This window comes from Phyllobates terribilis, unplaced genomic scaffold, assembly GCF_046119375.1.
Source record: "Phyllobates terribilis strain yellow unplaced genomic scaffold, ASM4611937v1 Scaffold_9__5_contigs__length_417890890, whole genome shotgun sequence".
Taxonomy (NCBI): Eukaryota; Metazoa; Chordata; class Amphibia; order Anura; family Dendrobatidae; genus Phyllobates; species Phyllobates terribilis.
This window is the reverse complement of record NW_027362769.1, coordinates 84,854,175-84,872,763: the sequence shown is the minus strand read 5'-3', so window position 1 is coordinate 84,872,763 and position 18,589 is coordinate 84,854,175. Positions and strand designations below refer to the sequence as shown.

General features: G+C 42.7%; 1 protein-coding gene across 8 annotated transcripts in view; it reads right to left on the bottom strand.

The window, feature by feature from the left end:
* COL6A3 (collagen type VI alpha 3 chain) overlaps positions 1-18,589 on the bottom strand; it is a 138,664-nt gene that overhangs the window by 21,824 nt on the left and 98,251 nt on the right. For 7 of the 8 annotated variants that reach the window (XM_073646691.1, XM_073646697.1, XM_073646690.1 and 4 more), the window contains 8 exons: positions 16,977-17,470; positions 16,009-16,105; positions 14,654-15,352; positions 14,128-14,230; positions 11,782-11,870; positions 10,430-10,720; positions 9,543-9,623; positions 5,168-5,338 (listed from right to left, as the gene is read on the bottom strand). In XM_073646691.1, coding sequence (XP_073502792.1) covers positions 5,168-5,338; positions 9,543-9,623; positions 10,430-10,720; positions 11,782-11,870; positions 14,128-14,230; positions 14,654-15,352; positions 16,009-16,105; positions 16,977-17,470 — 2,025 coding nt within the window. The remainder of the gene's footprint in view (positions 1-5,167; positions 5,339-9,542; positions 9,624-10,429; positions 10,721-11,781; positions 11,871-14,127; positions 14,231-14,653; positions 15,353-16,008; positions 16,106-16,976; positions 17,471-18,589) is intronic. The other variant, XM_073646692.1, reaches the window with a different exon arrangement.

Here is an 18,589-nt window from a genome sequence, read left to right as displayed (position 1 = left end):
GGAGGCCGCACGGCACCATCTATACACCGCAGGGGGCCGCACGGTGCCATCTATACACAGCGGGAGGCCGCACGGCGCCATCTATACACAGCGGGAGGCCACACGGCGCCATCTATACACAGCGGGAGGCCGCATGGCGCCCCCCCCAGAGACAGCAGGAGGCCGCACGGCGCCATCTATACTCAGCAGGAGGCTGCACGCAGTCACGCACGCAGTCACGCACGCACACAAACATATACAGGCATATACATACACGCATAAACACATTTGAAACACAAAAATACATATAAACAGACATCACACAATGATATCTGCCTGCACACACACACACACACACACACACACATACACATACACACACACACACACACACACATACACACACACACACATACAGTACAGACCAAAAGTTTGGACACACCTTCTCATTGAAAGATTTTTCTGTATTTTCATGACTATGAAAATTGTACATTCACACTGAAGGCATCAAAACTATGAATTAACACATGTGGAATTATATACTTATCAAAAAAGTGTGAAACAACTGAAAATATGTCTTATATTCTAGGTTTTTCAAAGTAGCCACCTTTTGCGTTGATGACTGCTTTGCACACTCTTGGCATTCTCTTGATGAGCTTCAGGAGGTAGTCACCGGAAATGGTCTTCCAACAATCTTGAAGGAGTTCCCAGAGATGCTTAGCACTTGTTGGCCCTTTTGCCTTCACTCTGCGGTCCAGCTCACCCCAAACCATCTCGATTGGGTTCAGGCCTGGTGACTGTGGAGGCACTCCATCCCTCTCCTTCTTGGTCAAATAGCCCTTACACAGTCTGGAGGTGTGTTTGTGGTCATTGTCCTGTTGAAAAATAAATGATGGTCCAACTAAACGCAAACCGGATGGAATAGCATGCCGCTGCAAGATGCTGTGGTAGCCATGCTGGTTCAGTATGCCTTCAATTTTGAATAAATTCCCAACAGTGTCACCAGCAAAGCACCCCCACACCATCACACCTCCTCCTCCATGCTTCACGGTGGGAACCAGGCATGTAGAGTCCATCTGTTCACCTTTTCTGCGTCGCACAAAGACACGGTGGTTGGAACCAAAGATCTCAAATTTGGACTCATCAGACCAAAGCATATATTTCCACTGGTCTAATGTCCATTCCTTGTGCTCTTTAGCCCAAACAAGTCTCTTCTGCTTGTTGCCTGTCCTTAGCAGTGGTTTCCTAGCTGCTATTTTACCATGAAGGCCTACTGCACAAAGTCTCCTCTTAGCAGTTGTTGAAGAGATGTGTCTGCTGCTAGAACTCTGTGTGGCATTGACCTGGTTTCTAATCTGAGCTGCTGTTAACCTGCGATTTCTGAGGCTGGTGACTCGGATAAACTTATCCTCAGAAACAGAGGTGACTCTTGGTCTTCCTTTCCTGGGGCGGTCCTCATGTGAGCCAGTTTCTTTGTAGCGCTTGATGGTTTTTGCAACTGTACTTGGGGACACTTTCAAAGTTTTCCCAATTTTTCGGACTGACTGAACTTAATTTCTTAAAGTAATGATGGCCACTCGTTTCTCTTTACTTAGCTGCTTTTTTCTTGCCATAATCCAAATTCTAACAGTCTATTCAGTAGGACTATCAGCTGTGTATCCACCAGACTTCTGCACAACACAAGTGATGGTCCCAACCCCATTTATAAGGCAAGAAATCCCACTTATTAAACCTGACAGGGCACACCTGTGAAGTGAAAACCATTTCCGGTGACTACCTCTTGAAGCTAATCAAGAGAATGCCAAGAGTGTGCAAAGCAGTCATCAAAGCAAAAGGTGGCTACTTTGAAGAACCTAGAATATAAGACATATTTTCAGTTGTTTCACACTTTTTTTTTGTTAAGTATATAATTCCACATGTGTTAATTCATAGTTTTGATGCCTTCAGTGTGAATGTACAATTTTCATAGTCATGAAAATACAGAAAAATCTTTAAATGAGAAGGTGTGTCCAAACTTTTGGTCTGTACTGTACATACACACACACATACATACATATACACACACACACACTCACCATCCCCTCGCTCGGCTCCAGATAGTCCTCATGCTCTTTTCCGGTGCAGCACTGCAGGCCGGGTGCGCACTGCGTGACGTCACTGCTAGGAGACACGGCCGCGCACAGGGCCGTGTCTCCTAGCAGTGACGCGGCCGGGCCAGCACAGGGAAGTTAACTGCTGCAGTGCTGGCCTGGTCGAAGAAGAAGCAGCGGCCGTGCGCCGCTGCTGGGGGAGCGGTCCGGGGGCCCCCCCGCCACTGTCTGCCGGTATGTGCCGCAGCGCTCCACATATAATGAGGGCAATCTTGCCATAGACACCCCGGAGCCCCGGGCCCCCTGGAGGTTCGGGGCCCCGGGCGGTGGCCCGGATTGCCCTCATTATAATCCGCCTATGCTCGCACCCCTCCAATCTCTCCTTACCTCTGCAGCCCGACTAATCCACATGTCCCCCCGCTATTCCCTGGCCTCTCCTCTCTGTCAATCTCTTTACTGGCTCCTCATTACCCAGAGAATCCAGTTCAAAACCCTAACCATGGCATACAAAGCCATTCACAACCGGTGTCCTCCATACATCTGTGACCTAGTCTCCCAGTACTTACCCGCACACAACCTCCGATCCTCACAAGATCTCCTGCTCTACTCCCCTCTTATCTCCTCTTACCACAATCGCATACAAGATTTATCCCGTGCATCCTCCCTACTCTGGATTGCTCTACCTCAACATATCAGACTCACTAGGAACCAGAAGACCCACCTCTTCTGACAAGCATACAACCTGCAGTAAGCACCGCTCCAACATACCACTGCACGACCAGCTCTGCCCTCACCTACTGTATCCTCACCCATCCCTTGTAGACTGTGAGCCCTCGCGGGCAGGGTCCTCTCTCCTCCTGTACCAGTCGCCGTCATATTTTGTTCAAGATTATAGTAATTGTTTTTGCTATGTATACCATTTTCTCACATGTATAGTGCTATGTAATAAATGGCGCTATAATAATAAATAATAATAATAATAATCTGTGACATGGAACTCTCTTCCACAACCTCACCTTTATAGCAGAGCTTGGTTGCTCCTCACTGAGTTTTAAGCCTTCTACACTGCAGTTTCTGTTTCAGTTAATAACTGTTTCAACCTACGGCTATGTGCCCACGATGCAGAAATGAAGCAGAAAATTTCTGCAGCATTTCTGCATCTCCCTGGCAGAAAAAAACGCATGCAGATTGTGCATGCGTTTTTCCTGCAGAATACATGCGGATCCACATGCGGATTCACATGCGTTTCTGCATGCAGATTGACAAGCGCTTTCCAGGCGATAGCATCACATGGAAAGTGCTTGACAACTAGGTCACACTGTATAAATCCATGCAAACAGCATGGATTTATACAGTGTGAACCGTAAAAATTAAAACAAATAAAGCTATACTCACCCCCGAGGCCCCGGTGTGTGCAGCAGCGCTCGTTCCTGTCTGGTTCCTGGCTGCCGGCATCTCGCGAGACAGACCGGTGAAGGGCCTGTGGTCACATGACTGTGACGTCACCGCAGGTCCTCAAGCGATGCCGGCATTCAGAGACAAGGCGCCGGACAGGTGAATATAAACTTTATTTGTTATTTTATTCTTTTTTTACAGGTACAATGGTACCCAGGTCTGGATGAGAGTCTCCTCTCCTCCAGAACTGGGTACCATCCGCACATAGAGACGCATAGAAGCCGCTTGTAGAAATGTACAGTCGCGGTTTCTATGCGTCTCAATGCAAGTCAATGGCGGGAGTTCCGCTGCGCTTCCGCAAAATTAAATGACATGCTGCGGATTTTTGTACGCAGCATAAACGCTGTGGAAAAATCCGCAGCATGTGCATAGAACATGCGGAATCCCCTTGGGGACCATGGGGTGCGGATTACCTAGCGTTTAACAAGCGTTTCCGCTGCGGAAATTCCGCAGCATAAACGCTTGAAAAACGCTACATGGGCACCCAGCCTTAATGTGAAAATGATTATCACCTGTTAGGTGTATGAGTAACCAATTATACCAAACTATAATCCTTCAAAATCTCTGCTTTTGTGCAACAGTACCTAGAAGAATTAAGGCTGTTTTTAAAGAAAAGGGTTGTCACATCAATTAGAATTATTGATTTGATTTAAATATCTCTTTTGTTCATTCATTGTGCATTTTGTTAATTGATAAAAATTAACTATTAAAGGGTTACTTTAGGGAGAGAAAAACATATTTTCAATCCACCTTTCGTCTAAATTTACGAATGCATATACCACTCTGCCTGTTCTAAGATGTAACTTCATGTAATTTTACTATTTCTCATTGTGACCTCACCTCACAATTCTCCTTTTGGTTCTAAGTGCTTGTCCTCCCTTCTGGAATATTACGTCAGAGATCAAGGGACATGGCTAGCATCCTGCTGCTCAAAAGCGACGTCCCCTGAGCAGTTTGTGCAGCTGTGAAGTCCCACCTCCTCTTTACTTTTGTCCTGGTCTGCCTGCACCTTCACAGCTTGTACATGACATGTCATTTTCCTCTCCCTGCTTCTTCAGCACTTACTCCATGCTCTTTGACAGGACATATACAAGCTATGAAGGTGCAATCAGGCAATGCAAAATAAGAGAGTGGTGAAGGAGGGATATCACACCCACACAAACTGTGATAAGTCTTGCTGAGAGGCGTGACCTTATGGACAGCAGGATGCTGACCACGCCACATGATTTCTGAATTAATATACCAGAAGGCAGCAGGAGTAGTTGCAATGCTTGTGACATGATGTCACAAAGATAAGTAGTGTAATCACATTAAGCTACATCTAAGAAAAGGCAGAGGAGTTTGACCGTTCATAGTCTTAGACAGAATGTAGACTGAGAAACATTTTTATCTCCCCCGGAGTACCCCTTTAAATACTAATTTTAAAAGCATTCTTACATTTCAGCATTTTCTTCACACCCATCTAAAACTGTTGCACAGACCTGTACATAAGGTGACATAGTACTTCAGAACAACACATTGATTGCTTCCAGCTGTCTGTGACCACTGTGGAATATAAAGCCTGCGGGGTAGAAAGGGCCTTAAACGTTGATGGTTAATAATAGAGAAAAGCGAGTGCCATATACCCCATGTCTGATACTTACTTGTCTTTTGACACCTATTGATGCATTCAGCTTCAGTGTCAAATCTATTGGCATTGCCACCGCACCCACCATACCAAACCTGGGTGCAAATCTTGTTTGTCTTGTCAAAGAACCATTTAACCTCATTCTCCTTGCACTGGGTGCCCATGTCCAGATCTAGCTCACATGGATCTGTTAAAGTGGAATTTCAAAAAGTGTGCAGAAAGTTACAAGGTGAACAGGCAGAAACTGGGCATACCTGTGGGTTAACCAAGGGATGTGTTATAGGGTAATCTGCATACACGTGTATAAAAAAAAACGTACTTTATAATGGATAGAAAATAGCGGGGAAAGCACAGTGTTAATCAGGTCTCGTGTCTGTTAGATGTGTACTGCAAAACCAAAGCATCGAGTTTCCGCTAGCTGTCAGAATAAAAGCAATAGAGGAGTCCCAGATGGAGGAAGTATAACAGTTATTATGGAGACAACAGTAGGCTATGAGTGAAGGATCGTACATCAGGGATTAACAGTCATCAGGCCTGCAACTTGTGTATTTTTGCCTATAAGAAAAGGTCAAATAATCAGCTTATGTAACTAGTTACACAAGCAGAGGTGCAAAAAAATAAATAAAAAAAATAAAAATAAAAATTGTGAATTTAAGTAAAATCTGTCCAGATAGCTATCCCTTTGGAGAAGACCACCTTTTATCTAGACAACAGTTCCTGAGACAGATTTTCACTTTTTTCATATGTTATGTATACTGGGCACCTTGCTTAAGAAGACCAGTTCTCTAGTAGACGTCAAATATCAGACAATATAAACCTTAAAGTGAACCTGACAGTTGATAATGTACATGCTGCCCAATCCATTAAAAGGGGACCGAGCTGTGCTAGAGACTAGTCGAACAGGTGGGTTCCTGGTGGCTTCTTCCCGCCTGCTGCCCTGGATTGACAGGTCTCTGCCTACATGTGCATATAGGGAGAGATCTATCAGTCCAGGGCAGCGGGCGGGGAGAAGCTGCCGGGGACCGCCTGTCCGACTAGTCTCTGGTGAGGATCGGTCCTAGGTGGCTCTTAAAGTATTTTTTTCTCTGAAACGCCGAGCCATTTTAGACTCACACATACCTGCCTTAGATCATACAGCCAGTGTCTGATACATGCTGCCCATGGATTGGGCAGCATTAATCAGCTGTCAGGTTCACTTTAAAAGGAAGTTATTATCAGGTTTCTGTGTTACGTTTTTTTGGGGGAAACATTTTCTTTGCCTTATTACAATCTGTATTAAAAATAGAAATTAAAAATCTTGAAAATATCACACTGGCCATTGGAGCTCTTTTTAGATTTATAATTCCTGTAGTTTCAGGAAACAACACATGTTCATTAGCTGCAATGGTCAGACCCTATCTTTAATATTGAAGCATCTAATGAGCATGTGCAGTAGTCATTGTGAAGGATGGGAGCAGGGTCATAACCTACTGTGATCGGGGGATCCTGTGTTATCAGCTGTGTACAGCGGTGTCATCTGTCATTCTAATTCTGATTCTACTGATGAAAAAAACTCCTGTAAACTCTTCCTGAAAGAACAGGAAGTTTGAGTCTAAAAAAGCCATAGTGACCAGTGTAAAAATTGTAAGGTCACTAAATTGTATTTTTTTAAATATAAATCATGAATTAATAAGAAAAAATTAAGGATACTTTTTTAAAACAAAATACATGGAGTGCAAGAACCTGATTTAAACAATAAGTCATTTTCTGATGATAGATTTCCTTTAAGGTCAACCAATACGGGTGTTGTGTAGGTGACACAGGTGAGGTAAGTGATACTGAAAATCAGAAGCTCTTTTCTGCCTCAGTTGTTCCACCCCAGTATAAAGCCGTATTAACAGATATAAGAAATAATCATGAGGCGTTTCATTATATTGCACTTGATGGTGCATTTGGACCTTTGACTTTGGAGAGTATTTATCCTCTGTGATACTTGTTTAAGAAGGAATTGTAGGACCACATGTCTACGTGGTGACATAGAAATAGCTGGAGCATGGGGAAATTTATAAAATGATTACAAATGATTATGAATTGTAAAGAGCTGCGGAATCTGTTGGCACTATATAAATAAAGATGATTATTATTACGTTATAAAGTAATACATTTCAAGAAGTCTTATCAGAAAGTAGCGATTTACTGGGAAATGTTATCAGATAATCACTTTTATTGTTTTTTTTCATGTATAATTCAGGTAATACGTGAAATTGTCCTCAAAGTTCATATTCACATTTGACCGCCCTTCTACTGTTTACATAAAACTAAATCTATAAGTTACGTAATGTAATGCATACAGTGTACATTGCATTAGTAATCTTATACTGAACCTTAGCTCTAGCCTGTATGTTAGTACTCAGCTACATTCACAGTTTTGCAATTTTTAGACCTATTTTTCAGTACCCATTGTTCACTCAGCGCTGACAAAAAACTGGCTTTGGTGATTTGTACTCCGGGACATAACGTCTTCACACCAGACCTTGTGCAGTAGCCTCATACAGGAAAACCTAATTGTTTTATTGCGTTGTAAGGGCTCTGCTTAGTCGAGTCTGCCAACGTTTCTTGACTGGTTCCAAAAACAACCAGCAGAACTGTAATTGTAGCTTCAAGTCTAGTTTGATACATGTAAAGTAATGCAGATAGGCCAAAGTAAAAGAATGCAACTGGGTAGACACACTAGGGTACACTGATTGCCAGTGTGCTAAGCCACAGCGCCAGGGCTGCACTTTGATGGGCTCACCGCCGCCATTAAACAACTGCCGATTGGCTACATGTAAGAAGATATGTTTTCGTTTAAAGGGGTTGTCCGGTCCAAATCGATAAGTCTGCAGTCACTTTGTGTGACTGCAGACTTAAGAATCCCCCTAGCTCACGCAGTGTGCGCTGTGGGGATTCGCCAGTTTCTGGATCGGGACCGGAGGGTATGTATGTGTTATACATACTTCCGCCCACTGGACTGGAGTGGCCTCCCTTCATACAAGTGTATGGAGCGAAGCCACGCCTACTAGACAGGCCCTGGCTGGGAGTCTGTATAACACATACATACCCTCTGGTCCCGGTTCAGAAACCGGCGAATCCCCGAAGCGCACAGTGCGTGTGCTGGGGGGATTCATAAGTCTGCACTCACACAGAGTGATTGTAGACTTATCGATTCGTGCCGGACAGCCCTTTTAATGCCATGTGTAGATGGGCTGACAGCATAAACTAAGCATGGTAACATAACCCTAATAAAAAAATAAACATTTTTAGGCTGGTTTTAGACAGCTGGGACAATTGGAGAATTGGGACAGTCAAGTCCGCAAATTGCAGACATGACTTGCTCTGTGTATATATCTGCATTGCAGATGGCTGCTGGAGCTGCTTGTTATTGCCTGCAATATTCTGGTCTGTAAAACTAATTAAAGTACTGCATTATGATTTTTTTTTCCACACAAACCATCGGTCCATGTGGAAAATCAGCCATGTACACTAGCACACTGACTATAATGGATCCAGGTGCTCTCCGTGTGTGGTCCTTGGTGCAGACGGACAGCACATGGGCATGGACCCCTTAGGCTACATTCCCAAGATGAGTTTTTGGTGAGTTTTTTTATGCTGAATGTTTTTGAAAAAATGCAAGTAACCTATTTACTTAATGGGTGCAGAAAATCTGCAATATTAAAAGCTCATCAAAAAGCTCATTGTGGGAATGTAGCCTTATATGCTAGTCTGAACAAGCCCTTAGTGTTCTAATCGCTGCCTCCAGCCTTCAGAAGCTGAAGTTTAGTCAAATAAGCTAATTGGGGTGCCCAAAGCACCCATGGCATGGCCAATAGGTTCAGTGCACCGTTTCGTCCACTGGTGTTGCATGACCCTCACACCCCCCATTGGTGATTGACAGCTCTGTCTTGCATGAGCTTTCTTTGCAGACAGACTCAGTGCTGTCAATAACATGGAAGAAGGATGCGATGCATGGAAAATCAGTGGACAAAGCGGTACACTGAGCATTTTGCCAGGAAACCTATTTAGCATATTTGATTAAACTTCAGTTTCTACAGAACGGAGGCCACGAGTAAAACACTAAACGTGTGATTGTTATAGGGGATACATCCCCCTACAAGGCCAAGTGCTTAGCTTATACTCCCAGTTTGAGCTGTCAGACTCTGTTTAAATTGGATGAGTGTCTTTTTTTCAATCTGCAGTAATGGAATTTATTGTGCTATTCTTTAGTGACAATTGAGTTGTAAAAACCTTCTTGCACGAGTGTATTAGCCCATGTGTATAGGTCTATGTATAACAATCTATCAGTGTCCTGCACTGAATTAGATTAATTTCAGGGGATATCTATTTTCTATCTCTACTGCTTCTTCCTCACTCACCTATTTCAGGAGTGTCCAGGGTCTCTGTGCTCACCACCATTTCAGGACTTGCCACAACTTCAGTCTGGGGCTCAGATTTACCTGAAATGCAGAATTGTGTACATTCAGATGTCCCATAAGAATCACCTGCTTTTTTCTTGTAGCTTGCTGTAGTTAAGCAGGACCCTTTCATTTGCAATACACGGATATCATGCACATTGCGGTAGCCTCTACAGATATAACATGCTAAAATTGTAGGCATAAAATGCTTTGCAAAGTTGCTCCAAAATTTGTCATACCACTTCTGGCCAGCTCCGCCAAAGTAAGTGGAGCTGTTGAGAATTCGGCAACGCCCGTCCGACAAATTAACCACAAGTAGCAGCGTATATTATGCCAGAAATGTTACTCCAGTTCTTGACTGGAGTAACATTTTTGACAAAATGCACGGAGGTGTACGACACTGATAAGATGTGGCGAATTCACTAAGTGGCATGAATTTGGCACATCTTACTCTTGCTTGCTCCTCATTAGGACGAAATGCAATGAATCGGGGCAGTAATCTGCTAAGTATAGCGGTATAAAGCAGCCTTAGAGTCAAACTAATTCTGAAATTACTGTTCAGTGGGTGGGGCTACAAGTATCTGACCAATATTCTAGCTACTACATTACGCACTACTTCACATGCGATGCTTCTGAAAAACCCAAGTAGTTCTGACAATTTTCCTAGAAAGATTTCCTGTAATTTTACTATTGTGTGAATGGAAACTACAAGTCCTGTCCCAGTGAGTCATTCTCCCATCTTCCAAGTTTAGTTTTACTATGGATTTTACAGTCTCTTCTGCACTTGAGCCACTTGGTCTGTTAAACTGTCCCATAAAAGAAGAGATTTAGGAACAATTTCTACTTACTAGTCGTAAATGTTGTCTGGTAGGTGATCAGTCCAAGGTTCTTGTGTTGTCCCGTAACAGTGACTTGATACACTTGTCCACTTATGAGGCCTCCAATAAGTCTCTCGGTGCCAGTAACGTTCTGTTTAAGGACTAGAGAGTTGTCATCTAGGGCGGTGATACTCAGCTCGTAGACGACCGGCTTCTGGAAGTCGGCACTGGCCCAGCTCAGATACACGCTGCTGTCTGTTACATCAGATACCAACACTTCGGGCATTGGGAGGCTTGTCATGTGTGTAGTCACTGTGCGATCTTGAAGAAGTAGAAGAATTTATGTTAAACGCAACATAATAGTCTGCGTGCTATAAAGAATAAAAAAATCAGTATAAGGTCTGCATATACTGTGACTCACTATTTAGGATTGTATTTAGGATTGCCTATTGCTATGAATGCAGTGAACCTCTAGTTTTTGCAACAATCACATGTCTATACAAGAGTAACAGAATGTACAGAGCAGCCAGATGTGCTAAATCAGTCGTTGATGTGGCCAGTAATTGATTGCCGCAGTCACATGTTCAATCCAAGGAGACTGTCAGGGGAAATGGGCATCACTACGAGAGGAGTGAGAGAAGATGTCTAGGTGAGTATGCTTACTATTATTTTATTAACAAAGTTAGATCCAGATCACCGTAAGAGAAATCTTGGAAGTGTTTGGAACCTGGAAACGCCGCTTCAAGGCGTGGAACAATTGTAAAATGAAGATGATCCAGCTCAACGAACCGTGAATACGCTTTTATTCACACAAAGTGCATAACACAGGACAAGATCAGCAATACAGCTAGATAAAATGCGTCATCAACGCGTTTCAGGTGACAGACTAAGGATGGGCTGGCATCCGAAATGCGTTGATGTTGCATTTTGTCTAGTTGTATTGCTGATCTTGTCCTCTGCTATTTACTTTGTGTGAATAAAAGTCTATTCACGGTTCATTGAGCTGGATCATCTTCATTTTATTAGACCATGCTGTATGCTTAAAAATGGTTTGGAAAACCCTTTTACAGGGTTTTTCAGAATGAGTTGTTCTGTGTGCATACGTGAAGAATATAACTACTTCTGGCCACTATATGTCTTGTATACTACAGTTTTACCAGTTTCCCCCTCTGCCGACTCAATCTCTTAATTTGCAATCTCCTCTAAGCTAGTGGGAGGAGACAAACTATAAAAGAATCTTTTCTGCTATTGAGACTACAATTAGAAGATTTTGTATAGAATGTGGGCAGCAAGATTTGGGAAAAGCGTAAGTTTGATTGCTGTAAAACATAGTTGAAAAAGCTGTTCTGTCCCTTAAGATCCAAGGTAAGTTACTCAGTTACCTGTAGGTGTCTCAGTGCTTCCACGTACTGTGATGACCTCTGGCTTTTTGCTGGTTAACAGCTCATCAGGTATTACTGCTTTCTGTGTCCTGATATAGGAGGAATAGATGATATGATCTCAGCAAAATTATAATCAATACTGAATTATAAAATCTGATGTGAACAGAACATTGGAGGGTTGCCCATATGTTTTTGTACAGGTACAGGCCAAAATCACCAGAGTATGTGAGCTTTTGATCAGGGTCATTTGGATGTTTTTGGTCGTCATTAAGATTTAAAAAGAGAAAACACAGTAGTTTGAAAATAAATGGCTTCACCCAACCAATAACCATGAGTGGAGAAAAAGTTTTTTTGTTATCATTCATATTCTCTGAAACAAGGCCAAGAAAGAAAAAATTCTGCCGGGGTATCTTTACTTTTGAGCACAACTGTATCTATGTGAGACCTCATCCATGTAATATTTTCGCTAGTTGATTTTCTTTGCTTATAAACAAGCCTGTGGGCAAACTCAGTGCACTTGTTATGCATTATTTATACCATGGGCATGAATCTCAAACTCTCTGCCTTTACACCTAAGTAGACTTGCATCTGCAGCTCCAGATCTACTTAGTCCTATCATGTCCTACATAAGGAGCATTTTTACAGTGCAAGTTATATAACATGTCAAGTTATTGTTCTTTAGTGTGTGTGTGAGGTTGCCTGTGGGAGGACTTCCAAATGAAAACCTCAGATATACATCTTTGGTGGCATGTGTCACCCATAATTTATGATGGCATCTATTCCATGACTTCATTAAAGGGAATCTGTCACCAGGTTTTTGCTACCTCATCTAAGAACAGCATGATGTAGGGACAGAGACCCTGATTCCAATGATGTATCACTTAGCTTACTGGGTGGAGTTTTTACCACGTAGCAGAGCTCAGAAAGCTTCCCCAGCCCACACCACAGCTTCCTGTGTATTGACAGCGAGGAGGGAGCGTGGTCGGACCACTTGGCAGGAGGGACCTAGTCTGGGCATTGATAATCTCCTGGTAATAAAACTTTCATTGTATGGAAGCAACAGCACACAGCCTAATAAGTGACACATCCCTGAAATCTGTGTCACAGCCCCAGCCTCATGCTGTTGTGGCACCCCAGGGGTCCGGTTGCCACAGTGGTATTGCCTCCCTCACAAGAGGTGATGCCATGCCTGGAAGCAAGGAGGGGTCCCCTAGTCAGGTATACTAGCATGCAACACTTTCCTGGCTCCAGACCAGCAAGGGGAGCTCCTCCCCTTAGCAACTGGAATCTGGAGGCGAGGTTAGTTAGAGTTAGTGAGAGGAGTTGAAGACGGGACAGCGACGAGGAAAGACCTGGGGAGTGGAGCTGCACGGCAGCTCACCCCAGAGAGGAGCGTAGAAGAACCGGACACCGGAGTCCGAGGTTGTGGGGCACTGAAGGCCCAGCAGCAGATATCGGAGGGCAGGAGATTGCAGGTCTCCTGGCCCCATCAGACGCCCGGAGGTTCAGCAGCACATAGGGTCCAGCACCGCCACGTCGGAGAGACACTCCAGGAAGGCCCGAGCACAAAGACGTTTTACTCAGGAACGAGGGCCACAGCACAGCTATAAGCAGCAGGGCCAAAGAGATTAGCGCAAAGGGAAGGCCTCCAACTTCACCTGGCGATGTGGATTCCCAACTTGCTTCCAGGCCGCCCCGGACCTCTACTACAAGCTAGTACCCGTGCCCCGATCTGCCTAACCACCGCAAGTAAAGATAAGAGGAAACCGCCATTAAGTTGTGGACTGGTTATTATCTGCGCCATCCCCTGCACTACACTGCACAGCAACATCTATAACATCACCATTTCCTGCCCTGGAGCTAAGCTCTGCCTGTGGAGAGCTGTCCCAACTCTGCTGCGTCACCATCAGCTCCAGAGGATCTGCACCGCAGCGGCGGCTCCATATAGCCGCATACCACAGGTGGCGTCACGAACATTAAACTATAAAAACTATAATCCCCTTTTATTGACCGCCCTGGGTCACGGACCGGGTCACTGTCACTGTGACATCCCCTGCACCGACCGGCCCGGTACCGAGTACCCCACGGCCCAGGGGGCCCGTCACTGTCCTCAGATTACATAGCAAAAACCTGTTCTGGCAGAATCCCTTTAAAGCAGGTCTTTCTGATCTTATTTCTATCAGAATCCTATTTTGCAAGTAGCTTATTTCATTAACTTTAGATAAAAACAATAACTCTTGTGCAAAGCAATCTACTAATCTTCAGTCGTTAGGTCTGGCATCCCATCCTGATCTAATTGACTATATCTGTTGGCAGTAAAGTGAATTATCAGCTTAGATCACGTACTCGTCATTATTAGTCACATCCTGTGAAGCGCTTGCAGGGTGATCATTCTGGAACCAGTCACAATGCTTTCTTATTTCAGGAGAGAGGTGGAAAGCATTTTCACCTGTGAATAAAAAAAATACACATCTCAATAAAGGCACGCTATATTCTATCCATGCTACCATCTACACCATGAAGACACCAGTCAGGGTTGGGTAAGGGAGCCCAAACACATCAGATTAAAGTAGAACAAAATAGCAGAGTTCCACCATAACTATCGATTGCCGGCTGGTTTCATGAAATGAACGATTGTCCATTTTGACCGAAGTCCGACTGAAGAACTTTCATAATGGATAATGATGATTCAAAACATTGATCAGGCAAGTTGGATTATTTTGGACTGATGAGCAATGCCTGCATCATGGTCCAGTATTGACCAATATTATCAGTGATTTTTGGGGGCCATCAACGAACGACCGCTCATTCCATCCATTTCATCCAATGTGTATGAGGACCGTGAGGTTATATGCAGTTTGTATATACTTACTGCTGAGAAATCCTGGCAGATGTAGGGCAAATCTCATTAGAGTTTCTTCATGAAGCTCCGATGCCTTATCTGCCTTCTTGGAGAAAACATCATGTGGTTCACTAGCCAATGAATGTAGCTGGCCAGAATTCACTTTGTTCCCTATGCTCAGCATGACAAAGAAGTAACCCTTACATTTGGCCTCGATTATGGTTTGACGAAGTTGCTGAAGCTCATAGGGCTTTACTTCTCCAGTCAGGAATAGGAAAATTACTTTCATGGTCCTGGGGTTGGGTGCACCCTCGAATACATGCTCCACAACATACTTGATGGCATTACTCAGAGCCCTTGCTCCATACAGCTGTGTCATCTTAGTCTTGATAAAAGCCTGAAGTTTCTCTTTGTCTGTGTAATCAGTCAGTCCAACGTCTACTTTCACGGGGGAATAACTGGCATTGGCCTGATGCTCGTAGGGGGCATGTTGGAGAACAGCTATACGTGCATGGTGGGAGGAAGATTTTGGTTCTGTGCTAAGCTCAAGTTGTCCTATAACATGGGGTACAAATCTCTTAATCTCTGCAAACTGGGCTGGATTTGTAGAGTCTGAACTATCCAGTAGGAAGGCCAAGTCAATGTCTACATCAGTAGCTGCTGAACGCCGTAAACGAAGGTCTCCTCTAGGAACACTAACTCCACATTCACTAGGTGGATCACAAATATCTAGAAATAAAAAGAATATTGAGTCAAAAATATTGTGTTTCTTAAAGCCGACTTTATAAGAAACATTTTCATACTTCGTGACACCATTTAGATTGTAATCACACAATATTTATGTTGTTTTTTTTTTAAAAAAAAAACAACACTGAAGTGGATACAAAAGAGAGTAGTATCAATCTTACCTCTTTTTGATACATTCTTTTTTCTGTGCACTTTTTGCACAGGAAAAATGAAGCATTTTACATTAGCAGCAAAATGAAAAAGATTTCTAAAATCTCATTCACACTGTATTATTGTTTTGTTTTTTTACCTGTGTTTTTTTTTTTTTTTTTAAAAAACAGCAAATTCTTTTAGCATTTTACTTCAGTTTTTCCCCATTCAAATAAAAATGATTTCATACAAAAAAAATGCATAAAAATGGCTAAAAAAAATGCATCAAGATGCACTAAACACATGTGCAGTTTCCTTTTGTGCAGTTTCCCGGCCATAGCTTCCATTTTTCACGCAGAAAAAAAACGCATCACAAAAGCTACATGTGAACATACCCTCACACTCACACATCATTTGAAAATATTTTCTATTACAAAATGCTTGCTGAATCCAGATAATGGTCTCAGAAGTTGTTGTCAAATAGTATATAGTAAGAAAGTATTGCTTACCCAGACAGACATGGCAGGAGAATATTCGGCGTATGGTATCATTGATTTGAGCACCGGTGCCAAGCACAAAAGCCTGGCCGACCTCAGTATTATTAACCTAGAAGACACATTTACAGGCTGTTACTAGGGGGAGGTAAAAAACAAGTTTTCAAACATAATGCCTTTTTAGGGGTTGCACCAATTCCTTTGGTCTATGCAAATTCCTGCCCAAATTAATCTAACAGCTAGAATATGTACGTCAACCAAACTAACCATTGATGGGCATGTTGTTGAGTTGTGACCTAAAAGAGGTTTCCCTTTATTCAGCTATGGCTAGTTTTTACTGTAGAACGCAACTAAAAATTGCTTTGATCAGAAAGCCGATGTTGTGTAGAGACCTAAAATTAGGGACTTGTCCCCTCATTTAGAAAACACTAAGGTCCCGATTCATCATTTATGTTTTATTGAAGCCACTTTTCTTTTTTTTAGCCTTGTGGTATTCACTGATGTTTTTTTAACAAAAAATTGTTCAAAATAGCACATGTGGTTCATGAATTTGTCTCAGATCCAAAAATGATATTAAATTTTGACTTTAACCAGTTTGTGCAACTTTTCAAAGCTAAAAGCTCAAATCTTTTAGACAGTAGCAAGTTTGTAAAGTAAGAAAATTCGCCAAACTGAAAACTCCCCAAGAAATTTTACTCCAGGAAGTGACTGGAGTGACTTGCACCAAAAAAATGCGTCAAATGATGAAAGTCGTATTTCATGAATTTGCTTAAAACATCTGGATAGGCAACATTGATGAGGAATAATCATAAAAAGACTTAAAAAAGAAAGACAAATTAAAAATGTCAGAAAATGTATAGAAAATAAGATGCAAATACTAAAGCTACTGAAGAGGAGCAAATTACTCCAGAAAAGTGGAAAAACAACAATGATGATTCGGGCCTAGCACAAAACATTTACTTGGTGAAGTCTCCAATATTCACCTTCAGAGCATTTCCCAGTGCCCTGTCTTCTCGATTTGTAAGGAACACAGAGGCCACGCCAGCATCGTATAATTTAAGTACAGCCTCATTAAGCTGTACTGAACCCCTGGTTGGGGCGTTACTGAAGAAAACAGCCACTTTTCTTGTTAGGAACCCTCCACGCGCCCTCTTGAATGTGTTTCGGGCCACAAAGGACATAACCGTGTCCAGGCTTCTCTGTTTGGTGTTTGTCTTCAGCTGCAGGTCTTCGATCACTTTGAGCATAGCTGGCTTCCTCAGACCTTCAGAAAAGCGGACCTCTGTGGTGACCTCACTATTGTAGGTTAGCAGTGCCACCCGGGCCCCTCTTGGACAATTGCTGTCAGTAATCGTGAGCTGGTTAACCATTCTTATAACCGCATCCTTCATGTTGTTAAATTGGTTGCGGTTCACATCAGTAGAGGCGTCAATAGCAAACACCAAGTCAGTAGGGTACACGGGGCATTCCTTTGGACCTGAAGAGTGTAGAGCGATTAGGAAACAAGTTACATTGTGGTCAGAATATCGTAGAACAATAAATTCACTCAAAGTAATTAATTTAATGGATTTGTATTTTTTTACATTCCTTTGCCAAAAATGGGAGGTTAAAAATATCCACATTCATCTCTGACTAATGAAGCTTAAAATACTAATGGTTGTTTTAATTTTTATTCCATGAATCAATAGTACACATGAAAATAAGAAACTTTGCAATATATCTTATCAGAGAAATCCGCTTCTTTCTCAGCCTGGACTGATCGTTCATTCTCAATATTCCAAACACACAGGTAGACCTCTATCTTCTGTGAATTCAGCTTTTCCCATTACTGAAATAGGAATGACAGTTGTTGCTCATAAAGTTCTAAAGTTCTGAGTATTGCCTTCACCTGACTCTAGCCCCTCCCTTTTCCTCCCACCTCCATAGAATTTTAAAAGCACCTACTGTCATTGCCTATCTCAGTAATGGGGAAACCTGTATTCAATGATTACAGATTTTACTCATGAATCGAGAGTGGAAGATCAGTCCGGAAGGAGAAAAAACAGATTGCTTTGACGAGATATATTACAAAGTTACTAATTTTCATGGGCATCATTGATTTCTATATGCAAATTGTCCTTTCAGATAGAAGAGGATTTGAACTCTAGTGCCATCTATTGGAAGTAGCAATCCTAAAAGTCAATATTGACACTTTGACGAGCCTTACCACATAACTTAGGATAAAAGCCAAACCAGAATCTCTACTTGCAGACATGTGTTTTGGAGTGTTGCTCCTCCTCAGTGCAAAGCATGAGGTCTGATTTGGCTGTATGAGAGGCCTCTGACTGGTGTCCAAGGGGTAACGTTTCTCCTTGTGGAGAGTAACATGCCTGACATGCCAGGCTAAAAAGACTTATAGGCCGTGCAATATTTCTCTGGAAAATTAAATATGCAAATTGCCTCTTCAGAGAGGAAGCGGACTTGAACTCTAGTGCCACCTATTGGAAGTAGCAATCCTAAAAGTCAATATCGACCCTTTAATGAGCCTTGCCATATGACTTAGGAATAAAAACCAAACGAGAATCTCAATTTTCAGACTCGTGTTTTGGTGTGTTGC